The sequence below is a fragment of the Puma concolor genome, chromosome A2 (genome assembly GCF_028749965.1).
Source record: "Puma concolor isolate L17-30 chromosome A2, mPumCon1.1.hap2, whole genome shotgun sequence".
NCBI lineage: Eukaryota > Metazoa > Chordata > Mammalia > Carnivora > Felidae > Puma > Puma concolor.
The window spans coordinates 90,621,528-90,648,950 of record NC_141668.1 but is presented as its reverse complement, the minus strand read 5'-3'; the positions used below and the strand labels follow the sequence as shown (position 1 = coordinate 90,648,950).

Genomic DNA, 27,423 nt, shown 5'->3' with positions numbered 1-27,423 from the left:
TTTAATGCTTATTAAAGAGAGAGAGAGAAAGAGAGAGAGAGGAAGAGAGAGAATCCCAAGCAGGCTCCATGCTGTCAGCACGGAGCCTGACTCTGGGCTGGATCCCATGAACTGTGAGATCATGACCTGAGCTGAAATCAAGAGTCAGAGACTCAACCGAGCCACCCAGGCGCCCCATATTTCTGTCCCCATATTTTATAGATAAGGTCACTAAGGCTTAGAGGTGTTCAGAACCATATAGTAAGTGAAAGATCTGGCATTGGAACTCACCTAGACAGCACACACTCAATATGAACAGTTGCAAAAGGGTTGCTCATGTCTGAGAAATCAATTTGCAAAGTGGAGACTGAGCAATTAATTGGATATTTCAGGTCACGTTTTACTTGAATAGTCTGGCTATTTACTTACTGATTTCACTCCACTGAGTATATGAAGATTTAGCTTGATCTATGTCCATATTGGCTGGAAGAGGTTTGGAGATGTTAATCATGCCTTCTACACGAGAGGCCTGGATACCTAATAAATGTCTGCTGTTGGTGAATATTATGGAATCTGACAGAAAGGAGATTTCCTGAGGATACCGATTTTGGTCAAATCCTAACTTGCTGCTGGATCGCTGGACAAAGACACTGAGTGGACTGAGCGTGTGCCACATCACCAAGCCATCTTCTAAATAACAAAATCTTATTTTTATTTTTTACAGAAATTCAGATATTCCAACAAATTTCTTTACATTTCCTGGACCTTAAAAAAATTACACACAACTTTTTGGACGCAATACAACGGAACAGAATGAGAAAGGGAGTCACTTTTTTTTTTTAAAAAAAAGATAAAAACATACTTCTTATACCTAACACTTAGTGATTTACATGTGTATTACCTATGTACAAATGGTACATCATCAATGACCCATCTCCAGAGCACTGTGGTATGCTAAATTACACTTAGGTTTCATGGAAAAAAATTTTTGAAAAACATTTGTGTGTGGATAGGAAGCACTTTTGCATTTTCATAAACACCACTTCTAGTGATGCAGGACTCCCAATGGAATCTGTAATTTACATGGATTAGAGAAAACCAACACCTTCTAATTTTATTGTAGATAGAGAGGTACCTCCCTTTAACTAAAAGATGAATTCTTGAAAAGTTGTGTGTAATTAAATTTAGTAAGTAGGGTGCTTTGAATGCAGTGCGAGAGCTTCTATTTAATGCAACAAGTAACTCCCAGAATGACTAACACTTTAGAGATAATAAGTATTCCCTTAATTTGGTTCTTTAGAAAATCCATAGCTTCGTGATTTGGGGCTCACTCATTTGAGCATACTTGTAATATACTCTTGGCCATTTAGAACATAATCTCCTTCATGGTGCAAAGATAGCTACTACTAGAAACATTTGGCAAGAATGAGAGTGTTGTCTTAATAGAGACAGGGTACGAGACATCGACTCTGATCTGTATCACTTCTTGTCTTACCCTCCATCTGGTATTCCAGTGATGGATGCTAATTTGATCTTAATGTTGAGTCTAAAGATGAAGGCATTCTACACGTCCATGTTTTCTGCTCACGTACAGAACGTGGTTTAGTTCACACCAATTACCCCCTGCATATACATTTTAGCTCGTGTTCATTCTCAAGCAGTTGGCCAGGTCAATATTACATATTTTTCTGTTGTTGCATATTGGCAGGATTTGTGATGAGGGTGATAGTGGGGGAAGCCCGGGAGCAAAAGATTGCTGAAGACAAGTGACCAGTTGTAACTATTTCCAAATGTCAACCGACAAAAAGAAATCTGAGTATTCTTAAAAAAAACCAACATTAGTAAACAAATAGGCAACTTACTCCTACCAAGTTTCTTGACCTGTATAAGTATATATTCATTTATTTCTAAGGCTATTAAATTATTATTTATTTTGTTAGTACCACTTACTATAATTTAGAAATAGGTTTAATGGAATGATTTTTTTTTTTAAACAAAAACAAGTACCTATTAGTAAGGGTAAAAAGGATATGGATTTCTGATGACATTTGGCAAAGAAATAGAAAAAAAAGGAGGGATTTTAGATGCCTTCTTATGAAGTATATTCAATTCCTATGCATGTACTAGGGAGAATTAGAAAAAAGTATTTATTTGATAGCAGCCTATATATTACATGTGAGCATCCAAGGTGAAAATGAGCTTTCTATATTTTTCAGAGTTCCTTGATACTGTTTCCTGGAAGATAGGGATATCTATGTTGCTTGGGAACTTATGATGTTAAGATGTACTTCCTGTAATATACATCTCGATGGAGTTATAGTATATGTCAAAAACACTTTCTCATTAATAACTTGTACAGACAGATTAAACTGAACACAGACTCTGTAAAAAGCTTGAAGTGTTACATCTCTTAACTGAGTAGTTGTAACTAATTACACAGTGAAAGAAACACACGGCAGAGATGGGGAACCAAAGATCATGTGAAAACACGCAGAGGCATTTTCTAAGATGCTTCCTCCATGAATGATGCTTGATAAGCCTCTTGGCTATTGAGATAGGAATAATTTAGGATTGACTGCCTTTTTTCAAATAAGGTTGAAAGATTAAAGCTTTTTGTTTTCCATTGGATTAAAAAAGGACAGTTTACAAACCTCGGTACATATATATTTTACATGTTAATTCTAGCACATTTATACTCCTCTTCCTTAAAATATTTCCTGAATGTGATTTCTCATGAATGCGGTCTGATCTTATTCGGTGATAGTTTCCAATGAGCTGGTGTTTAATCCATTATCACATCTCCTTCCAGAAAATCACTCCCATCTCTGCCAGTCCAGATTTAGAAAGTGCTTTGACAAGTAGATGGTTCACTCTTGTCCAGATCCGTCTCTGTACTCTGATTTCTCCCAAGAGTCTTCCTTCTTGATGTTGATGTACAAAAGCTCTTATTCGATTTGTTTAGCTGTTACTTGATTTGTTTTGTGCTCATTCTAGAGAATATTGGCTTAGCAGAACTGCAGAAAGGGGTAGGGGGGCAGGGGAAGAGAAAGAAAAAGAGAGAAAGAAGAAAATGCATCATTTTCTGTCGGCAAGATTTTTATGCAGGGTTGTCACAGAAAAACCACACCAGCAAATGGTTCAGATGCACTTTAGGTTTGTTAACAAAGAAGACTGAAAAGTTTGAGGCTCTTGTTCCATAAACAAATAGCATGGTCTTCTGGCAAGGGGCCTCCCATAACCCAGAAATATGTACTCCCCACATTTGGGTGAAGATTACAGGCTGCTTTGAAGGAGCAAGGAAGGATGCGAAATGATCCCAAACATCACTGATTTTTCTGCCTGGCACAGAAAATGTCTCACTGGAGCGTTTTCCTTTTCCTTCCAAGTGTTATTTATTTTACAATCAACATTATAACAGCTGCAAAAGAAATGAGACACCGTTTTATTCCCATGTGTCTTTCCATTCTTTATCTAAATGCGCCCTTATTTTATACAGTTGGAATCACAGTACAGATGACATTTTTAACATTATATGAAAAACAGCTTTCTACATTTCCACTCTGCAGCATCAGCATCTAATTTCTAATAGCTCCAGAATATTCCATTCCATTCTCATTTCTTTCACCCCGTGCTCAGTATCCCATCTTGATTGTTTGACAGTTGTCAGATTGTAGGTAGGTTTCCCATTAAAAAATTTTTTTTTGAAAATGTTTATTTATTTTTGAGAGAGAGAGAGACAGAGCATGAGCAGGGGAGGGGCAGAGAGAGAGGAAGACGCCGAATCAGAAGCAGGCTCCAGACTCTGAGCTGTCAGCACAAAGCCTGATGCAGGGCTTGAACTCACAAGCTGTGAGATCATGACCTGAGCTGAAGCTGGACGCTTACCCTACTGAGCCAGCCAGGCGCCCCATAGGTTTCCCATTTTTAATTTTTTTTTTTTCAACGTTTATTTATTTTTGGGACAGAGAGAGACAGAGCATGAACGGGGGAGGGGCAGAGAGAGAGAGGGAGACACAGAATCGGAAACAGGCTCCAGGCTCCGAGCCATCAGCCCAGAGCCCGACGCGGGGCTCGAACTCACGGACCGCGAGATCGTGACCTGGCTGAAGTCGGACGCTTAACCGACTGCGCCACCCAGGCGCCCCAGGTTTCCCATTTTTAAAAAAATGTTTATTTTTGAGAGGAAGTGTGCACGTGCACACGAGCCAGGTAGGGGCAGAGAGAGAGGGGGGAAACAATGGATTCGAAGCAGGCTCTGTGCTGACAGCAGAGAGCCCAACGCGGGGCTCGAACTCACCAACTGAGAGATCATGACCTGAACCGAAGTCGGACGCTCAACCAATTGAACCACGTGGGTGTCCCAAGGTTTCTCAGTTTTTTGTTATCAAGAGTAAATATTTTTGCATATAAAGTTCTATTTGTTCTTTAAAATTCTTTCTTTAGGACAAATTCTCAGGGGATACACTGCTTTTCCTCTTCTCCAGCATGGTATTAGGGACTATGCCTGTACTGATACAACTAGACTACAAATAGTACAACCACCTCCTTTCTTTGGATGATCTCCACAGACTTGGGCACTGTTAACCAGGGTGTAAGAGTCCCTTAGAACCTGTGAAGATGGGCAAATGTACCAACAGGCCAGATTTGGGCTGAAAGGAAACAGCCTGCTGGGTTTGCATCACAGAGCACTTGGAAACACAAACAGTAAAACAACTGGTCCATTATTCCGTGATAGTCCTCATTCCACATCACAAGATTATAGTTTCTGAATGAGTGCTAGTGAAACCTCTGGAAGATTCTGTTTTTTCTCGGATAAATGCTTATAGTTTTCCAGTACGCTTTAAAATACCTTAAAATATCTAGTACACATTATGATTTTAATGAACTTCTCTCCTTGAGAACTCAGTTACTTTAATGAACCCAGACGACACAGGGGACAACTGAAATATGATCCCGTCGTAACGATGATTAATCTGTAATGATTCTCTGAGATTGCATCATGCTAGTAGAAGCCCTATGGAAGGGAATGCTTTCCTTTGATATTATTAAAAGCAGCATAAGCAATCCATGGGTTTCACACACAGCTATAGGTGCTTCTGAGCCTTGAGTGGTCTCTGCTTGCTGCCCTGGAGATGGTCTTGTTTGATAGAATTCCAAGTCAGGTGTGTCGGTCCATAATTCCACTTCTCTAGCATTCTTCACTCTGAATATTTTTCTATGTAAAATTCACAAAGCTCAATGCCTGGGGTTTCCAGTAAGATCTATGAAAGGTGCTAGCTGGGATGCGGGAGAGGAAGGAATGGGTGTGAGTTGTAAATACATGAACGAGAACAGGGTAATGGGTTGTGCGAAGTGGCTATGCATATGGAAGAGAAGGTAGTGATGAGGGAGCATAAGGCAGGCTGAGGACAAAGCACAAGCTAACTCCCCGCCCCCCAACCACAGTGAGATATGTGTGATATTCCTCAGTCACTTCTGACTGTCCAAGAACAAAGGAGAGGAAAGAAAACAAATAGTTAACTGATAGAGATCACAGTCATACAGGATGTGAGTCTCCATCAGTTTACAAATGTCTTAGTAAATTACAAGAAAAAGGCCATCTTATCAATCGCCAAATCTCCAGAAACCTGTAGACTCAGTTTCCTGGAATCCCAACATCACTCTCCCCTCATGTGGGGAACAAAAGTAAGAAGGAAATGGTAGGTAAAATCAAATTTCTTTATAATCTGCAAATACTTGAGGCAAATTCGGAGTATAACATTTCTCCAGGAACTCCCTACCATCTTAATGTTAATGCCTTACTAGAGGGAAAACAACCTTAGCCTGACAATAGCAAGGCCTCCAGTGTCTTCTGAGCCCTCTTTAGCATATGAAAGTCCCTTTGGAGGCCTCCCTTTTGCCCTTACCTCCCCCAAGTCCAAAGTGTATAATCAGTCACTCTTCACAACCCCAGTGCAGCTCTTTCTGCCCATAGGTCCTATCCCCGTGCTTTAATAAAATTCCCTTTTGCACCACAGGCACCTCAAGAATTCTTTCTTGGCTGTCGGCTCCAGACCCTCTCATCACTCTAAAATCCCATCAGTAGGATATGGAAGTGACAGGGCCATATATGTGTGATGCAGGGGAAGGAGGCAAAGGGTTGTCCTCATTTTCTTGATGTTTGCAAATAAATATATCCCTGATTTCATGACAGAAAGCCTGCTTTGGTGTGAACTATTTCTTGGCATCCAGGAACCAGTGATTCTTCCTTTCCCTGGCTCTAAGCTGTCTAAATTGGCTTTATGACATCACAGTGGGCTGGGAAGAGAGCAGACCACGGAGGTGGGCTGGGGCTGGGGGTGGGGGTGGGCAAAGGCTTTAATCAGCCCCCAGAGCACCGATACCCAAGCCTGAGGAGGAGAAGGACGCTTCCTGTAGGATAGGCATCTCCCTGGGAAGATCCTGAGCCTTCTTGTAAGAAGGAACATCTGGAGCCAATCTCACAAGGTTCCTGTCTACACCTTGCCATTTGGGGTCTAACCTGTCTAGGGGCCGGCCAAGATGAGTCATTCATCACCAACCCTTCTTGGATCTGCTGTGATCTTGGGTCTCCCATATCCTCCATTGTGACCAAATCCCTCATTGGATCCCTCACTAGCCTTACCATTGATTGTTCAACATTTCCTTCTGAAAGCTCTCTTCTTTGTTGACTATTGTTAGCACTGGAACTCACTCCCCACCAGCAGTGTCAACGCTGGGCAGGGAGCTGAGGAGTGAACGGGAAAGGAGAGAAGCCACAGAGCCAGGCTGGACTAGGAGGAGGCCAGTGAGGCTCATAGGGTAGAAGATTTATGACCGAGCGCCTCCTGACATTTTGCACACGAGATGCCTCATTTGCCTTCTCCTTGTGCGGGCTGCTGATCATGAGGCGTCCTGGGAATATGTGCTTGGAGTCTGAGTTACTTGGACATTACTAATGCTGTGTATTTTTTCTTCCTAGTGCACGACACCACCATGCAACAGGAACCCCAGGGCACTTGAGAATTCTGCAGACTGCAAGGCTAAAAATAACCAGCATATTCCTTCTGGTGGTGACTGGAATATAAACACTCCCCACACCATATCAGGAAAACACTTTGCTGGGAGTGGTAAAATTAGAATGCCACCATAATGACTTAACTAGGATGCACAGTGAAGAATCTCCCACCTGAAGGCTGGGAAAGGGTTGGCCCTCCAGACAGATTTGGGGAAACCAGCAGGCGGAAGAGGATAAAAGGCAGGGTTTTTTCCTCTCTGGATGTGGCCATTACTCGTTCAGACCAACGACTATGAGATACCGGGGTAGTCTGCAGAATTCCGTGGGAGCACTAGTGTGGTTACACTGTGATCTTTGCTTTGTAAAACATCGGTTTTCCCCCCTTTTTTTCCGGAATTTTGCTAACATTTCCCATGCACCATGGCTATTGCATAGCTCAGGGAGGCAATTTAAAAGATGTCATATTCTCCCAGGTTCGTACAGAACAGGACTGAATAAATAAGCCATTCAACGCTGCTTTGGATCTTTGTTCAGTCGGGTTTGTCCTTGTAACACGTCATGGGTTCTGAGTTGCCCATGTTCCATTTCTAAAGGGCTCTTTGCAAATCCTTTTCGAAGCTGTCATTTGAATCGCTGCTCATGAGAGCGGCATTTATAATGGCCACATTGTCCAGACTATCTAAATGCTGCGTTGTTGAATTTTCTATGTGTTTGCGGGCTTTGAAAGGTCTCCTGTGGTCCGCTTCTGCTGATTGTTCCTATCAACCTATTCAATTAGGGCCCGGAGCCCCCACCATCAGGAGAGCTGGGGGGCAGCCTGTCTGAATGAGAAAAACGCTTGGTGGGAGCGGTCAGGCTTTAGTAGAACGGCTTGCTGAATCTTTGTTGTGAAAATGAGGAAGGGAGGCATTCCAGGCCATTTTTTCTCATTGGCTATAGAAGCTTTGCCATTTCTTCCCGCTCCATTGTTTCAAACTGCACCCACCTCTAAGAGAGCCTTCCAACATCCTTCCTCTCTGGGAGGCTGAAACAGCCCCCTGGACATAATATGTCACTATCTGTGTCCGCAGGTGCTCTCCACGTGATGTCCTCCATGGTGGGCACCTTAAAGATGGCTGCAGATTCTTTACCTTTCTTCTCATTGAGAGGTGGCCTCTATGTTCCCCTCCCTTTGAATCTGGGCTTTAAGAGTACTGGCGGTTTATTTTTTGTTGTAGTGGCAAAAAACACATAAAATAAAACTCCCCATCTCAATCGCTTTGAAGTATACAGTTTGGGAGTGTGGAGTACCTTCACATTGTTGTGAAACAGATCTCCAGAACGTTTCCATCTTGCAAATCTGAAACTTGACACCCATTAGACAACAGCTCTTCTTTTCTCCCTTGCCCTATCCCTCAGTAACTGCCATTTTCTTCTTCTTCTATGAACTGGACCACTTTAGATAGCTCCTACGAGTGGAATCATACAGTATTTGTCTTGTGACGGGTTTATCTCACTAGTCTAAGGTCCTTAAGGTTCATCCATGTTGTGGCATGTGGCAGGATTTCCTTTGTTTTTAAAGACCGAGTAATATTTCATTGTATGTATATGCCACATTTTATCTATCTACTCACTTGTTGATGGATATCTGGGTTGTTTCATCTTTTGGCTACTGTGAATTTGTGCTGCTGTAAGCAGAAAGAATTAGGGGTCTCCGGAAAAAGGAAGATGAGACCTAGCTTTTGAAGGGGTTCAAGATAGCCGCCCCCCCACTTTGTGAATGTGCCACTTTGGCATGGGGATTATTTTGAGCTGAAGACACTTGAGACTCTGTAGGCTCAAGAGAACATTTTGTCCCTTCCTTAACCACTCAGAATCTAAATTGGGGGTCTTTCCCAGAATAAGCGTTTTTTTTTTTTTTTTAATTTTTTAACGCTTATTTATTTTTGAGACAGAGAGAGACAAAGCATGAATGGGGGAGGGGCAGAGAGAGAGGGAGACACAGAATCAGAAGCAGCCTCCAGGCTCCGAGCCATCAGCCCAGAGCCCGATGCGGGGCTCGAACTCACAGACCGCGAGATCGTGACCTGAGCTGAAGCCGGACGCTTAACCGACTGCGCCACCCAGGCGCCCCAGAATAAGCGTTTTTAACATAGATCAATTTTATCTGAGTGACCCATCTGTATGGTCACTTAAGGCAAACATCTAATTACCAAACATCTGCTCCTTCTTATTGCCCTGTATGCATATTCCTCGGATATTCCAGGCCCCTACCCCCTTTTCCTTAGTTCAGAATGACACACACCCCATTATGCCTGACTGTCTTTGGGATTTCCATGTCTCTGTGGATCCCTGAGGATACATCTATGAAATTTGATTTTGTTGATGTGGATTCCCTGCATACACCTATTAAATTTGATTTTCTCCTGTTAATTTGTCTCATGTCAACTTGATTTTTGGTCCAGCTAGAATGACCTTTGAGGGGACAGGAATTCTTGCTCCTGACACTTTCTTGACATAAGAAAAGTCATTTTAGACCCCTAACTATTTAGTGATCTATGCTTGACCAGCACTACCTGCCCAAGCATTCTTGCAGAACTTTCTGGGTTATGTTAAAATTGTAGAAAAATAGACTTTAGTAGGTGATGATTTTAAGGGAACAAAAGAATGTAAAAACAAACAGCCACTACCAGGCCAGGAGAGAACCTAAAAAAATTAACCTAACACACATTCCTGAGTTGTTTTTTTGCAGTATTTAAACCCTTTGAGGACTTGGAACACTGGACTAATTCCAGTCAGAGAATTAATGATGCGGACCCTTGCTGGCCTTGCGATTTCAATCACCTGGGACTTGGACTCTGTTAACCTAGGGTAACTTTTGACCCAATTCCATATGGACCACTCCTTTGCGAAGCCCTTCCATGCACATACCCTTGGCTTAAAACGTCTCCAATTTTGTTGTTCAGGGAGATACTACTTTGGGAAATATCCCTGGTGTTCTTACTTGTTGCAAGTACAACCCTTCCTTTTCTCCTCTTTGGCTTTGGTTGTGTCCTTTGGCTCAACACCTACCAAAAAGCGACACCAGTTTTGGGGTATAGTGCTATAAATATGGATGTACAAATACCTCTTCAAGACCCTGCTCTCAATTCTTTTGAATATATACCCAGAAGTGGGATTTCTGGATCATAGGGTAGTTCTATTTTTAACTCTTTGAGGAACTTCCATACTGTTGAGCTATCTTACAATCCTACAGAGTGCATAAAAGTTTCAATCTCCTCATGTTTCTCTGACACTTATTTTCTATTTTTTTTTTTTTTTTGGACAGCCGTGTTAAAAATAAAACCACAGGCCCAAAATGGCATCAGTTAGTTTTTTTTATTTTTTTAATTTTTTTTTATTTAAAAAAAAAAATTTTTTTTTTTCAACATTTATTTATTTTTGGGACAGAGAGAGACAGAGCATGAACGGGGGAGGGGCAGAGAGAGAGGGAGACACAGAATCGGAAACAGGCTCCAGGCTCTGAGCCATCAGCCCAGAGCCCGACGCGGGGCTTGAACTCACGGACCGCGAGATCGTGACCTGGCTGAAGTCGGACGCTTAACCGACTGCGCCACCCAGGCGCCCCCAGTTAGTTTTTTTTAAATGTTTATTTATTTTTGAGAGAGAGAGAGAGCATGGGCGGGGGAGGTATGGAGAGGGGAATGGACAGAGGATCCAAATCAGGCTCTGCACCAACAGCAGAGACCCTGATGTGAGGCTTGAGCTCAGGAACCCATGAGATCATGACCTGAGCTGAAGTCCGATGCTCAACTGACTGAGCCACCCAGGTGCCCTGGCATCAGTTAGGTTAAGGCCCCAAGTCAGTAAACCAAGAATTAATACTTCATCTAATTGCAGTTTTTTTTTTCATTAAAGATTTTATTTTTGGGGGAGCACCTGGGTGGCTCAGTTGGCTGAGTGTCTGACTCTTGATTTTGTCTCTGGTCATAATCTTATGGTTCATGGGTTCACAAGCCCTGGGATGGGCTGTATGCTGACAGCATGGAGCCTGCTTGGTATTCTCTCTACCCCTCTCTCTATCCCTCCCCCACTTTCTCAAAATAAATAAACATTAAAAAAATAGATTTTATTTTTAAGTAATATCTATACCCAACATGGGGCTTGAACCCACAACCCTCAGATCAAGAGTTGCACACTCCACCAATTGAGCCAGCCAGAAGCCCCAACCTAACTGCAACTTTAACCTTTAATCAGTCAACATGGGAATTGCCTGTCAGCAGAAGGGAATTTACTGATAAACCCCTTCTGTTCCGGTTAGGAAGGTGACCTTGCCTAAAACAATGGATTCTTTGCTAATAATTTCCTTTTTCCTGCTCTCTCTCTTTAAAAACATTTTCTTTTGTGTACGCTTTGGAGTTCTCCTCTACTTGCTAGATGAGATGCTGCCCAACTCATGAATCGATTAATACAGACAATTAGATCTTTAAAATTTACTCAGTTGAATTTTTGTAATTCAACAGTAGCCATCCTAATGGGTGTGAGATGATATCTCATTATGGTTTTGATTTGCAGTTTTCTGAGCATTAGTGATGTTGAGCATCTTCTGAGTACTGGCAGGTTTTTTTTTTTTTTTTTTTTTTGTTTTTTAATGTTTATCAAGTGGGGAAGGGGCAGAAAGAGAGGGAGAGAGAGAGAGAATCCCAAGCAGGCTCCGTGCTGTCAGCACAGAGCCTGACAGGGTGGTGGTGGTGGGGGGGCTTGAACCCACCAACCGTGAGATCATGACCCGAGGTGAAGTCGGATGCTTAACCGACTGGGCCACCCAGGTGCTCCTTTCCAACGAAACTTTGACAAAGTTTTAAGCCGCTAAGTTTTGGGAGAGTTTGTTAACACAGCAATACATAACTGGAACAGCGGGCAAAGCCCTTTCTCCAGTTGTGGTTTAGATTTGCTGTATTAAGTATGCTGTAAATGACATGTGTGGCTGGACGGCAGGCACAATACTCACAGGTCAGAGAGAGTCCTGCCATCTTTGACTTGTTTTTTCCTTCCTGACACTATTTCTAGAGAAGCAATACCTCGAACCCCAACCTCCAGTTTATTGTTCTATCCATAGTCTCTCTTTGGGCAATCATTAGTTTGTCCCTCAACTGGTCTAACTGCAGGGGGTTTGAATCTGTGCTGAAGGTAAATGCATGCTCACAACATACTCTGGGGCTGAATTCAGAAAAAAATCTAATACTGATTTTGGTTGCAGTTTGATTACCACTAACTTTGTAAGTGATTAGAGGGTTTGAGTTTGTTAGAATTGTTTGCTGTGTAATTGACCAGTGGGTTGATGAAAACCAGGGTCTAATTCATCTTTACTTGCATGCCACCCTCCCACTCATCAGCCTCTACCAGGACAGTCCCTAACCCTGACTGCAGTGCTGCAGGAACACAGCTGGATAGGAAGCCACCTGCCAGTTACCAGTCTATCCATGCTCTCTAATGTCTTCTTACTCTAACCGGACAGGCAACACCAGTCCTTCTTTCTGGGTGCTATAATTTACTTTGCATCCAAATTTTTATTTGGAGATTGAGCTAGTGCATGTGGCTGTGTCTGCCTGGAGGCATCTGTAGTTTTAGTGATCGCTGCTGAGGCAGAGGGATGGGGAGCCGGGAGAAAGGAAAGAAGGAAAAGGTACAGGAGTTGCCCCTCATCCGTGGTTTCACTTTCTGTGGCTTCCATTTCTTTGGAAGCAGATGATTGCCCTCTGACATAGGGTCAGGAGGTCAATCATGGCCTAACACTGGGTCACAATGGCTGTGTTACTCATGTCACTTCATCTCATCATGTGGGCATTTTACCAGTTTTCATCATCACAAGGAGGATGAGTACAGGACAACACGATACTCTGAGAGAGACCACATTCACGTAACTTTTATGATGTGTATTGTTATAATTATTCTATTTTATTAGTTACTGTTGTTAATCTCTTACTGTGCCTTATTTATAAACTTTATCACAGATATACAAAATTAGGAAAAAACATATATATGTATTTGAGGGTTTGATACTATCTGTGGTTCTGTGGTTTCAGGCATCCACTGGGGGTCTTGGAACATAACCTCTGCAGAGAAGGGTGTGTGGGGGGGACTACTAAATTATAATCTTTGGCTCTTTTCAGGTAGGACCACTGACTGTTTACCTTTGTAGAACAGAAAGCAAGATACAAAATGGAAATAACTTACTCCTGAAGTTACCACTCTCCCTGTTAGAGTTCATTCTGGTTTCTTTATGTTATATTGATAGTTTATTTGCTTCACAGAACTGCTCACAATCTAACTATCCACCTATTTTCTTGTTTTCTATTCTTCTCCCCTCCCCCCATATTAGAATGTGAGCCCAGGCTCTCAGGACCTCCTCTGTCTTGCTCACCAGTGTACCTGTAGCTCTTAACTCAGAGCCTGATCTATGACAGGTGATACTTCTGAGCCAATTATGAAGGGAGATTTCAAAATGCAGCCAGCAAGCCTTCGGGAGGCCAAAAGGGAGAAGGAATTTGTGCATTGCAGGAACCATGAATTGCAGGAACCATGAACTTCTTGCCAGCCGCAAGCCCTCAGCCTGGACTTAACTCCCTCCTCACCATGAGACCTGAATCCTGAGCATTCTTCCAAAAGGGACCAACCAATCGACTGGTTTCCATCCTTCATTTGCATATTATCCCAACCAATCCTAGTTAACCTACTTTCAATCTCTGTTTTGTATAGAAGACCTGAATGAGAACTGGACCTATGACCTTCAGGCTTTACAATTCTGCCCCTTCTGTTGTCTACCTCAGAACAAGAGTCAGGTTTCCACCCGAGTCTGTGTCTCCTGAATTGCAATTCTAATGCCCACATAAATGCCTGTTGGCTTAAATCTTCAGGGAATTCTTTCTCGGTCGACACAATGGAGAAGTTAAGAAATAGAAAAGGACTCCTCTGTCCCTGCTAATAATCCAAGTCAGTGCTTCTCAAACTTCAATATGGCTAAGAATCACCTGGTGACCTTGCTAAAAATGCAGGTTTTGATTCAGTACAACTGGGGTGTATAAAGCCTGAGACTCTGCATGTCCAACTATCTCCCAGGTGATGCCAAGTGACCCCCTGAGTCAGAAACTATGTCCCCTTCATCTCTGTATTCCCAGCTTAATGAGGCGCTCGGTAAACCATAGGTGCTCAAACACTGTTTGTTAAAGAAATGAATAAAACCAGACCAGGCATAGGAATCTATGAAAAACCTGGCCAAACAAATCTTTAGCGACTGGCAGAGGTACTCAGTGACCTGCAAGCTCAGTGTGGACTTTTAGAGGCTTTCCATTCCTTCCGGCACCATGAAGGAGCAGAGGTGTGGGAGGGGCCCTCTCCTCCTGGGCCCTGAGCCCACAAGATAGAGATTTTAAAACTCAGCTGTAAATATACATTTATGTGTGTAAAGAGGTATCTGGGAAATCAAAAATGTACAATCTGAGACAATCCTACCACATTTCGTTCCTTTCTTCCTCTAGATTCTTAAAACAAAACACTTTTATATTCTCCGACTTTCTTGCTATCTCTTTTTTTAATTTCCTACCTCCTTTTCGATACGACATATTGATTTTAACACAGGAAAGATATTTGCTAAAACTGTTCTCCTGGCCAAGATCTTCTTGGCTGAGGAGGGGCAGAAAGTGACATAAGGATCAGGTGCTGATAATTCTGTGCTATTCTTGTAGGCAGCAGACAATTGGACTTTGATATCAGGCATGAGGCTTTCCTGTGTGACCTTTTCTAGGAACTAATTCATGAGAAGGAATTTTGATTGTTAATTCACGAACATTTCTTTTTTTCCTCTTCTTGGCCCCATAAAGAAATACCGTAGATTCTATTACACACCAAGAAAACAGGCACAATTCCTCGGTAGATGTGTTGACGATAGAATGCTTGTGTTGATGTATTAATCCCAATAATATTCACCGTACAGTTTTAACATGAAGCCATTCCATATTGTATACAGGCTGAAAGGCTTTTACTAATGAAGCCCCCCAAAAATATGCCTGGCAGAGTAAGAGTGAAGCATCCTGAATTCTCAATGCACTTCACAAGAATACACCTGGTGTCAATTTTTAAAAAATCTTTAAAAAATGTTTTTTAATGTTTATTTACTTTTGAGAGAGAGAGAGAGACAGAGCATGAGCAGGGGTGGGGCAGAGAGAGAGGGAGACACAGAATCTGAAGCAGGCTTCAGGCTCTGGGCTGTCAGCACAGAGCCCGACATGGGGCTCAAACCCACAAACCGTGAGATCATGACCTGAGCTGAAGTCGGATGCTTAACCGACTGAGCCACCCAGGCGCCCCATAACCTGGTGTCAATCAATATTAATGTGCCATCCCCAGTTTAGCGACTTCTATGCGATCTTCTGAAATTTTTCATGATTGGTTAGCCTTTCCATTTTATGACCTAGCTCATGACTCACACTTCACTATGTGGTCATGACATCCTTTAAAAATATAAACAAAAGCAGGGTGCCTGGTGGCTCAGTCAGTTGAACATCTGACTCTTGATTTTGGTTCAGGTCATGAGCTCACAGTTTTGTGAGTTTGAGCCCCACATTGGGCTCTGCTCTGACAGTGTGGAGCCTGCTTGGGATTCTCCCTCTCTCTCTGCCCCTCCCCTGCTCACGCTGTCTCTGTCTCTCTCAGAATAAATAAACTTAAAAAGTAAATAAATAAATAAAAGCAAAACCAAATCGAGTATTACCACACATGAAACTGCAAATCATGCAACCCAACTATGTGTTGGCTTCACAAAATAATAAATTTGTCTCTGTTGACGTTGAATATTCAGCCTCATACACTTTCCTCTAAGCTGCTTCTCCTTCCTGTTCAGGGAAAGATTGATAATTTGCATCATTTTCCTGTTCTTTGCTTCTGTCCATACTTCTCTTCCCTGAGGTGTGCTCGCTCTCTCTCTCAAGGTCAAATTCACAGGTGTTCTCTTCTCCAAACACTATCTTGAGAGTCAACTGGCCTTCCTTGATAATATAAATTTCCTCATTTTCTTGGAGGCATATCGTTTATTGATTAAATGTATGTGTTCTGAAGTCATTTTCTCTAGCTTTGAATTCTAATTCCACCATCTCCTGGTTTGGTAATTTTAGAGAAGTTCCTTAGTCCTTCTGTACTTCATTTGAAGGCTGTCCTGAAGACTGACCAAGATGATGCTTATAAGGTTTTTATGACTTAATGGGCAAACCGTGCAAACAGAAAGAGCTCAGTAAATGTTGGCAGGTTTTTTTTTTTTTTTTTTTTTTTTTTTTTTTAATGCACAATAGTTGGGGCACCTGGGTGGCTCAGTCGGTATAAGTGTCTGACTTTGGCTCAGGTCATGATCTTATGGTTCATGGATTCGAGCCCACATTGGGCTCTGTTAGCACAGAGCCTGCTTTGGATCCTCTGTCTCCCTCTCTCTCTGCCCTTCCCCCTCTCTCAAAAATAAACATTAAAAAAAATGCACAATAGTATAAGTAGCACTCTGTCATTCCAGAAATACTACACACACACACACACACACACACACACACACACACACACACCAACAGTAAATCATGTAAGCACTTACTTTTCCCTGAAACAAGATGGCCCCAGGGTTCAGACTGGGGACGATGGCCACAGACTGTCTGGGTGTGGACTACAACTTCACTACCTATTGGCTCTGTGACCTTGAGCACAGGATCTGGCTTCATTTCCTCATGTGTACAATGAAGGTAGACAAGCCTTGCATACAGAGCTGTTGTGGGCATGAAATAAGTTACCACATGGTGAGTACCATGTTAAGTATTTGCACTGTTAGTTGTTATTGCAATTGTTATTGCTGCGAAGTGGAGTTTTACTGGGTCCCCACCTAGCCCCTCACTCTACTTTTCTTAGAGGATTTTGAAATCTTGCAATTGCAAATTTTCTCTGTGTCTGAAACGTGTGTAAATCTTTTTAGAAACTAAATAAGGCTCTTGACAGCTTTAGGACTCAGGAATGTCTTTCTCAAGGATGGGAGCCATGTCTCTGAAATGTAAACAGCAAGGGCGAGCACTGTCCTGTCTTCCGGTTTCTGTGGGGGTAGGGGGCCTACCTCAGCAGCACCTGCTCTACGTTGCAGAACTACCTCTGTCATAAAGGGGAGCTTGTTTTTCCTGTGCATAAAACCAGTTAATACAGATGGTCACCCTCAATTAACTGCTCAATCTAGGGTGAACCATCTATAATCAATGGTCTTGAGGACTAGTTACCATTTATCCTGACACCATGCATGTAATGGGTTGTATCTGCGTGGCTACATAAAAAGGTGAAATTTCACTCTGTCTTCGCAACCTCTTAGCAGGCTACATGTGCTGTGTGTCACATTCCGGTTTAATGCTTATTCAGTAGTAAAACCCTTTTCTTTTTCTACTACTGTTATGGAGAAATTTTCTGGGTTGGGGGAAGATTTTGTTTTTAAATATATTACCTGAATGACATATATTGATATGTCCATATTTGGGCATCAGATTGCTTTATTTAATGCCTGTACTCTTTTAGCACAGAATTTATAAGAGGAAAGGGACTATTTTAAATGTTTTATTTATTTTTGAGAGCGAGAACGTGAGCAGGGGAGGGCCAGAGAGAAAGGGAGACAGAGGATCCTAAGTGGGCTCTGTGCTGCCAGCAGAGACCCCAATGCAGGGCTCGAACTCACAAACTGTGAGATCATGACCTGAGCTGAAGTCAGAGGAGGGGACTATTTAAAAAAAATTCTTAGGGGCGCCTGGGTGGCCCAGTCGGTTGAATAACTTTAGCTCAGGTCACGATCTCACGGCTCGTGGGTTCAAGCACCACATTGGGCTCTGTGCTGATGGCTTGGAGCCTGAACCCTGTTTCGGATTCTGTGTCTCTCTCTCTGTCCCTCCTCCGTTCACACACTCTGTCTCTCTCTGAAAATAAATAAAACATTTAAATAAATAAACAAATAAATATTCTTAGAGAGTGCTAAAATCAGTGTTATCGGAAGGGATTTGCTAATTATTACCTAACAGAACCCAACTGATGCTCTCTTGTCTTCTTTCATACTAATCTACAGGCTTCTGTGAAATTATGGTAAGGCACCACTCTTCAACACCTCTCGCTTGTTCTTCAGGATATGGACCTATGGGCTTGAGTGAGACTTTAGCAGGCAGAGAGTTCAGGATCACAAGGCTTTACATTGCCATTATTACCACAAATAATAGCCCTGATCCTAATTATCTATGTGGGTTTTTGCTGTACTGAAGTAAGACATTCAAGTATGATGTAAGCTTCCTCTCTAGACCAAAGGGAAGTAGGCTATGGAGTCTAGAAGGCAATCAAGGTCTAATCAAACATGTGCACATGCATACACACACACACACACACACATTCACCGTCCCCTTTAGAGAAGTAGCCAAGAATGAACGCATTTAGTAAATATGTGATCCATCACTGATTGGCTGACATCGGTTAGCCATGAATGACAGAATGGTAAGGGAGAGCCACAGATCAGTTGGAGTGCAGAGTTTTAGGGCTTTCTATAATGCAGAACTGAATAGGTCGTGCTCTGTTTAAAACTTTTCAGGGGAGACTCTTTGCTAATGGAATGGATCTTGTAGCTCAACATCACCCACGAGGCCTTCCATGGCCTTTCTTCACAGCTCCAACCTCCCCTCACTGGTTCCTCACCTCAGACTGTGCTCCCCTCACTTAATGTGACCTGCAGGTCTCGGAATGGATCCTCCTGTCTTTCACCCCTTCTGCTGGAAATGCCCTCCCTCCATTTTCAAGCTGCTGAACACCCTCTCATATTTCAAACCTCATTTCAAGTCACTTCCCTGGAAGGCCCACAGGGTACCCCAATCATCCCATATCAGAGCCTAGTCCTTCAATACAGTGGGCACTGTGAGTGCAAAGGCCACTGCTGGTGAGCCTGTGTCCCAAACACCCAAGCAGGGTTCAGCATATAATAGATGCTCAGCAAACTTCTGGTGCTTCTTTATCTTTTCCTTCCCTCTTTCGTTTCTCTCCTCCCTCTTTCCCTCCCTTCCTCCCTCTCTCCTTCCCTTCCTCTTAGAGAGAGAGAGAGAGAGAGAGAGAGAGAAAGAGAGACAGAGAGAGTCTTAAGCAGGTTCCACATTCAATGCAGAGCTTGACAGGGGGCTCGATACCATGACCTTGGGATCATTACCTGAGCTGAAGTCAGGAGATGGACACTCAACCCACTGAGCCACTCAGGCACTCCAAACCTCTGGTGCTTCTAGAAAAGAGCCTTACGCATAGTTATGGAACGAATCGTGTCCCCCAAAGTTCACATGGTGAAGCCTTAACTTCCAAATGTGACTATATTTGGATAGGGCCTTTAAGCAGGTAATTAGGGTTACATGGGGTCACAAAGATGGGGCTCTGATCCAATAGGAATGGTGTCCTTTTAAGAAAAGAAAGTGGCACCAGGGGCATGAACTGCATAGAACAAGGTCATGTAGGGCACCTGGGTGACTCAGTCAGTCGAGCGTCCAACTCTTGGTTTTGGCTCAGGTCGTGATCTCATGGTTCGTGAGATCGAGCCCACATTGGGCTCTATGCTGACAGTGCCGAGCCTGGTTGGGATTCTCTCTTTCCCTCTCTCTCTGCCCTCCACTTGTGTGTGCTCTCTCTCTCAAAATAAATACATAAACATAAAAGAAAAAAAAAGAACAAAGGCCATGTGAGGACATAACAAGAAGATGGCCATCTGCGAGCCAAAGAGAGAGGATTCAGGAGAAATCAAACCTGCTTGCACCTTTGATCTTGGACTTCCAGGCTCCAGGGCTGTGAGAAAATTGCTGTTGTCTAAGCCACCCACTCTGTGGTACTTTGTTATGGCAGCCCAAGCTAAGACAGGTATCCACAAATCCATCCTTTTGTTTTTCTTTGTTGGCAGGTAAGCACTCTGAGGACCAAGGAGATAAAATTTGCCCAAAGTCATCCAGCTAGTTAGCTGAAGACCTGGATTAGAATTCTGGGCTAGGGGCGCTGGGGTGGCTTAGTCAGTTAAGTTGGTTAAGCATCCTATGTGGGCTCAGGTCTTGATCTTGCGGTTCCTGAGTTGGAGCACCGAACCCAGCTTGCTGCTGTCAGTGTGGAGCCTGTTTCAGATCCTCTACCCTACCCCCACCCCGCCCCTTTTCTGCTCATTTGTCTGTCTCTAGAAAGAAAGAAAGAGAGAAAGAAAGAGAGAAAGAAAGAGAGAAAGAAGGAAAGAAGGAAAGAAAGAAGGAAAGAAGGAAAGAAGGAAAGAAAGAAGGAAAGAAAGAAAGAAAGAAAGAAAGAAAGAAAGAAAGAAAGAGAAAGAAAAAGAAAGAGAGAAAGAAAGAGAAAATGAATTCTGGGTTACACTAGTGTTCTTTCTCCACTAGGTTTTCTGTTTTTTCCAGAGCAAAACTTTTTTCAAGTTACTCTTTTAGGAATTCCAGTTCTAAATATGAAACAGAATTGAGGTCAGCCGCCTCCGCCTAGGGCTCAGAAGCCACCCTTCCCAGGTTTTCCCCTACTTCCCCGCCCTCCTCTGTATTGTACCTCAGCAGCTCTCTAAGGATTCATGGAATTGAGTTTGAAAACTATTGCTGTACCCCCATGCTGCCTCAATTACATATACAAAATCATAAACCTTCCCAATTCACCATGTTCTCTCACATGGACATAAAGCATTAAAAACCTGATGTGAAGTAGCAAAGCCGCCTGGGTCAGCAGGGGACAAGGTCAGATGGCACAGAGAGTGATGATTACGGTTCCAGAGAAGGAAAGACCACTGCAATTGATTTGACTCTAACCTAGGGAGATGATAAAGACAACTGCAACAGAGAATATAGAATCATCCAGAAACCAGGTGTGTCCCAACCATGGTCTAGGATCCATGGTCTAGGTTTCAGTAAAGCTGCTTTGGTGATTATTGGGAGAAAAAAAGTCCTATGGCCTTAGAGAGCCCTGCCTCAGACCTGGACTTCTGTAAATGGTGTATGGCCAAGGGCACTGCTTCTCCAGATGTGGCCTCTGGATCTTCTTGGATCTCAATCACTTGGGTATTTGTGAACATGTAGGTTCCAGGATCTTGGCTTGTCTTAATCCCCAGGTGATTCTTGTTTACATTCAAGTTTAAGGTTGTTAGCACCTGGGCTTTGGAATCTTCAAAAAGTTGGAATCCTGGGTCAGCCACTTCCTAGACGTAGCCAAGAAATTTTACTTGCCGTAGCTTTGGCTCATTTGTGAAATGGACATTGTACGTATTTTATGGTGGTGTTTGAGAAATCAAGTTCAGCATTGAACACTCAACTGAAAAAGATCTTAGTTCTAAGAAGTCCAAATAGTTTCTAAGCGCTTATTTGGAATTAAGCACTTTAACTCTTGAGGGTTTTATGGGCACTAAGGATGATCTCCAAGTGCTGGAAATACAACTCCATTTTGGGGAAAGTCTTTGGCTTGGGGGAGGAGGGAATGCCCAACAGATTTAAGCCCAGGGGAGGACTGTTTACTGTTTAATGGATGTGATCATAATCTGAGTCAAATCATGTCCCCAGTAAGGACATCTTCCTGACAAGCCTAGAAATCAACTGTGATCCTTGTTTTCCTGTAAGAGTATTGGCTGGGATTTTAAGGTTTCTCTATGATGATAACAGTTACCTTTACTGAGCACCAACTGTAGGTCAGGCACTGTGCTAAGTACTTTATGCACATTATGGTGTTCAATCTGCACAAGTACCCACAACTGGCAGGTAATCTCATGAATTCCATTTTGCCAATAAGAAAACTAATTCAAGGGTTCTGACTCTGGGTAGTATTGTAAGGATAACAAATAGCAAAGGCAAACAGGATCCTGCTCTGATGTTTTCATGAGCATCCTACTTTGATATTACTTGCCTAGACAAGTCTGAGTCTAGAGATAGTCTTGCCTGTAGCTCCGTTCCTTTCTCTGCCTTATACAGATGAGACAAGGGTCTCAAATAATACCAGGTTGTGAGCTTGAAGCCCAATAAATGGCATTTAATGAGCATCTGTAAAATATGCTCTGAATATACTATGATAAAAATAGGATAAAGTTGTACACATAAAATTATTTATCATACCAAAAAATCGCAAATAACCTTAATGCCACAAATACAAGCTTGGATAAATAAGTTGTGGTACTTTCATAGAGCAAAAAATGAATGTAGGGGTACCTGGCTGGCTCAGTTGGTGGAGCGTGTGGCTCTTGGTCTTGTGGTTATGACTTTGGCCCCGCATTGGGTGTAGAGATTACTGTAAAAATAAAATCTTGGGGCGCCTGGGTGGCGCAGTCGGTTAAGCGTCCGACTTCAGCCAGGTCACGATCTCACGGTCCATGAGTTCGAGCCCCGCGTCAGGCTCTGGGCTGATGGCTCAGAGCCTGGAGGCTGTTTCCGATTCTGTGTCTCCCTCTCTCTCTGCCCCTCCCCCGTTCATGCTCTGTCTCTCTCTGTCCCAAAAAATAAATAAACGTTGAAAAAAAAATTTTTTAAAAAAATAAAAATAAAATCTTTATTTTTTATTTTTTTTAATTTTTATTTTTGAGAGAGAAAGAGAGACAGAGTGTGAGCGGGGGAGGGGCAGAGAGAGAGGGAGACCGTAGAATCTGAAGCAGGCTCCAGGCTCTGTGCTGTCAGCACAGAGCCTGACTTGGGACTCGAACTCACGAACTGTGAGATCATTATCTGAGCCGACGTTGGATGCTTAACCGACTGAGCCACCCAGGTGCCCCCCAAAATAAAATCTTTTAACAAAATTAAATAAATTGAATGTAGATCTATACTAAATAACATCCATAACATATTAAATGAAAACAGGTTATAAGTGACATCCATAACATATTAAATGAAAACAGGTTATTAATAGTGTGATCCTATTTTTGAAAATGAAATGTTTATGTACACATAGAAGAAAACATGCATCTACCCCATGATATGCTAATTAAGTTCTGAATGATAGATTTAGGATGTTTTTCACTTTCTGTATTGTCTGATTTTTCTTTTTTTCCCCACAGTGAGCTGAGCATGCGTTATTTTTGTAATTAGGAAAAAAAGCACTATTATCATTTTGAAAATTAAATGCCTTGGAAAGAAAAGGAAACTAAACATTCTGCCGTCTTCAATGTCTCCATGGATTTGTGTTGTTTCTTGAAGAGGGTGATTAGGAGATGGTCTGAAAAGTGAGTACAAAGAAGGGATAGCCATGCGTGTGTTTGTAAGCATGCCTTTTAGCACCTCCACATATCCTCAATGCATTCCTCAATTTATCGCTTAATACATTCCTGTTAAATGAACATGCATTGAAAAGAAAATCTGTGATCGATACACAAAGTATCGCAAAAAGAAGAACACTCTCAGAAGGACTGGAAGAAGTCCTAACAATGGGAAAGAAAAACTTCCCCTTTCTTTTTCTCAGATTCCTGGTAGCAGGATTAGCTTGTATTGCTAATACGAGTCTAGCAGATGGATCTCAGAATCAAGGCAAAGCAGGGCAGGAATTGAAGTCACTGGGAGAGCTGCACCCCCCTGCCCCCGCCCCACCCTTGGCAGACATTTCCCAACAACCTGTCCACACTATATCTCTTTTCTTCATTATTGTTGCCTTTGGTGGCTGTCAGAGATAGGAGGGCTGAATAATGCTCCCCACAGAATATGCCATTTCTCCTTTGTCCGTTGCTTGTTCACTGTAATAGGACATTATTCTTCCACAGATAGAGAACAGGTTTCTGGCTCTTAGAAAGGCTTCCCAACCTCCAACCAGGCTATGATGATTTTATTTGTGATTCAGGGGAATGGCTCTTGGCCAGGACAACAGAATGCCAATCCAGGGATCGTGCAAAACAGACTCTTAAAAACAAACAAAAGAAAACAAACCCAAAACTCCTCCAGACTCTTACTTTGGCAGTTGGAGGTCTCTGATAGGAGAGGAAAGTTGGGGTACAAGCAGGCACAGCACCCGATCAGCAGAAAGGATCGACAGATTTGTCTTTATGGCTGCACCAGGTGCTTTAGCAACCGTGGTAGACAGAAATGATCTACCATGGGACATTAAAAAAACTTAAATCAGCATCCAATGACCACCTACTCTGATCTGAGGCATTGAGCTGGTGGTGAGCTTCCGGGCGCCTCATCCTGTCCTCACCAGCCAGAGGCAGGAGAGCAAGAGCAGCACCCCCTACAGGCCTTCCTGGGAACCACGTTCAACCTCGATTTCAGGTAAACAATGGAACAAAGTACAAAGGCACTCATTCCCGCCTCAACCTGGTTGGCTGATGAGGCAGTGTGGGCAGAGTAGGGTTCTGGCTGGTCCTTCTGTGGCCTCTGGCTTGAAATCTCTTCCTTCCTGCTAGCAATATATCTCCGCTCTGGGCAGTGAGGTTCTCACCAGGCAAGTGTTCAGAACGCACTGAGCGAGTGGGGAGGCACCGACTGTCAGTTCTAAAGGGACCAACACAGCCAATTTAGGGGTATCGTTTCAGCCCCTATGTGTAAGCCTCAAGCCAGGAGCAGTGGGCCGGGACTACTCTGGAGGCAGCAATTGAACATTTACCCCTGAACTCTAAGGAGGTTGTAATGCAGGGAAGGAAGTGGAGGGGACCCAGATTAAGAAGTAGGTCTAATGGCCCGTGACTACTTAGAGCCTTCCTTAGGGTCCCTGTTCAGCTCTGCAGGGGTAGGGCAAAGGGATGCTTTTGGCACTATTCTGCTGAGCTGTGAAATATTCCTTTTAGATGTTTCCAGAGCCCAAGGACTGAATGAGGAGAGAAGGGAGAAGGCAAGAACACCTTTTGGAAATACAATTAGGACTGCGCCTTCCTAAGAAAAACTGATTGAACTTACGTAGCTTTGAGGTGGGTGCAATAAACCAGGAAGTGTGTAGCAGCTTGAATTTTTAAATTTCTATTTTTTCAAGGCGCTATGTGCATCTTGTTAGAAAAAATCAAACCATGTGGATGGTCCTGTGATGAGAAGAACTGCCTCACCTTACCCCTTCTCTACTCTTACCCCCTCAAGGAGACACTCTGTTTTCATAGCTTCCAGTTTTAGCACATAGCTACTTCAAAAGTCGAAATAATATGCTAATATCCCCCTATTTATTAATTTGTCATGTTTAGACAATATCTATCGAGTCTCTTCTAGAAAAGTGAGAATTTGGCTCCATTCCTCCTCACCTCTTTTCTCTCCCAATTTTTAGTGGGCTGCCTTTATGAGTTTAAATAATATGTATACTTTTGCCTGTTTTTCTTGTTCTGTTTCTGACTTTAGTCAGATTCAAGTCGTCTCCATTTGAGGTGAAGCTATCATGTATTTAAAAAAAGAGACAGTCCAAAATGGAGCCACTTGTGCTAAGCCCAAGTCACCAAAGACATGATCCCTAACTTCATTTCAGTTTTGGCCTCTTCTAGGAGTGGAATCTTAAACCTGCCAATCTGGAATTAACTGGTCAGTACTGGTGAGGTAATCTGCCTGACAGACCCTTTTTGGCCCCTAAAGAATGGTGACCTTGCCAGAAACAATCTACTTGTTGCTAGGAACCTCCTTATTCTGCCTCCTTCTCCCTATAAAAGTCTTTCATATTGTATAGCTCTTCAGAGCTCCTTTCTGTCTCCAAGATGGGATGTTGCCTGATTCATGAATCATTGCAGCAAACCAATAATATCTTTCAAAATACTTAATCATGTTTCTTAAAAAATATTTTTTATTGCTTATTTATTTTGTAGAGAGAATGAGAGAGACACAGTGTAAGCGGGGGAGGGGCAGAAAGAGCAGGAGACACAGAAGCTGAAGCAGGCTCCAGGCTCTGAGCTGTCAGCAGAGAGCCTGACACAGGGCTCGACCCGGGGCTCGAACTCACGAACCGTGAGATCATGACCTGAGCTGAAGTCGGATGTTTAACTGAGCCACTCAGGGCCTCTGAGATAACATTCTTATGGAATAAGTAAGATGGTCACCTCCCTTCAATTCAGCTACCTCCTACAAAGGAATCATTTTTGCTTTTTGCTTTGCTCTACGGAGCACCTACTGATGTTGCCGCCGGTGGCGGTGACGCCCATCTTTGTGGCCACCATTTATGGGAAATGGCTGCCGGCCTAGCAAGCTTTGCGTGAAAAGAGAAAATACTACAAATTTCTTTAAGACACAGGAAGAAATCCACAAAGCTGATTCTCCCATCCACAGTTAAATGTTGAGAGTAGTAAGCTGCTTTGTGAGGCTGCCCTCACAAGCAGGGCAGGGGAAGGCTTCCCTTCCCTTGACCCCCTGAGACCCAGGGAGGCCTGAAAGGGTTTTAATGTGATTTCTGGAATGTGCTTAACTTTAAGAGCGGGAGCAGCTGAGCCCCTAGGAGAATCCCATTAATGTAATGTCGCAGTAGAAAAGCTTCCTATTGCCTAATCTCATTAACTCTGTTTTATGTACAGTAAGTGGTAAAAGCTGAGTTTGTGACTTGGTAATTGTGAATACATAATTTTTGAGTGCTTAGCAGAATAAAGAAGAGCTTTTCATGTGTGCAAAAAGGAGGTCCAGAACTCCAGAAATGACCACTTATTGAAATAGGGAATGAGGGGCGCCTGGGTGGCTCAGGCGGTTTAGAGTCCGATTGGCTCAGGTCATGATCCCGCGGTCCGTGAGTTTGAGCCCCGTGTCGGGCTCTGTGCTGACAGCTCGGAGCCTGAAGCCTGCTTTGGGTTCTGTGTTTCCATTTCTCTCTGCCCCCCACCCACTCATGCTCTGTCTTTCTCTCTCAAAAATAAACATTAAAATAATAATAATAATAATAATAATAATAATAATTAAAAAAAAAGAAATAGGGAATGAAAGTGGGGCATGCCTTATCTTCGAGTAGCCACCATAAAATAACCCAAGGGTGAGAGGAAGAGAGGGGCTAGTAACCCCATTCTTTCCTCCAAACTCTCCGAATAAATAGGACCTTCAATGTAGCCTGAAAGCCCTGTCAGCACCCATCCTTACATGTGTAGTTTTGCTTCATTCATTTAACAAATATTCACTGAACCCAGTTGATGTATCAGACACTGTTCTAGGCACCAGGTGGCAGGCGAAAGAGCCTAAGTCCCAGTCTCATTGAGCTTACATTCAAACGAGGAGATAAACAACAAGCGACTACATGTATACTATAATATATCGAGTAGTTTTAAGTGCTACGAAGAAAAAGAAACCGGGGTAAGAAGAGAGTTGCTCTTTGGGGGCAGGTGGTCAGGGAAGGGTTCTCTGTGCGAAGGGAGAGAACAAGATATTTGAGGGATCTCCGCCTTCCAGGTGGAGCTGTCAGCAAAGGCAAGAGCAGGAGGAAAAGAGGGAAGCCAGGGTGGCTAGAGATGGGTCTACAATGTGGATGGGGCAAGTCCTGTAGGACTCTACGACCAC

General features: G+C 43.0%; 1 protein-coding gene and 1 long non-coding RNA gene across 4 annotated transcripts in view; one reads left to right on the top strand and one right to left on the bottom strand.

Annotated features, from left to right (window-relative positions):
- Nucleotides 1-647: 647 nt before the first annotated feature.
- LHFPL3 (LHFPL tetraspan subfamily member 3) overlaps nucleotides 648-27,423 on the bottom strand; it is a 575,393-nt gene continuing 548,617 nt past the window's right edge. For all 3 annotated transcript variants that reach the window (XM_086696885.1, XM_086696884.1, XM_025929806.2), the window contains one exon: nucleotides 648-2,993. Coding sequence is in view for 1 of the 3 variants with exons in the window: in XM_025929806.2 (XP_025785591.2) it covers nucleotides 2,965-2,993 (29 nt within the window). In the remaining 2 variants the exon portion in view is untranslated. The remainder of the gene's footprint in view (nucleotides 2,994-27,423) is intronic.
- Nucleotides 6,329-7,510, top strand: LOC147583301 (uncharacterized). The gene is made up of 2 exons (XR_015243035.1): nucleotides 6,329-6,465; nucleotides 6,959-7,510. It is a non-coding gene; the product is annotated as an uncharacterized LOC147583301 (long non-coding RNA).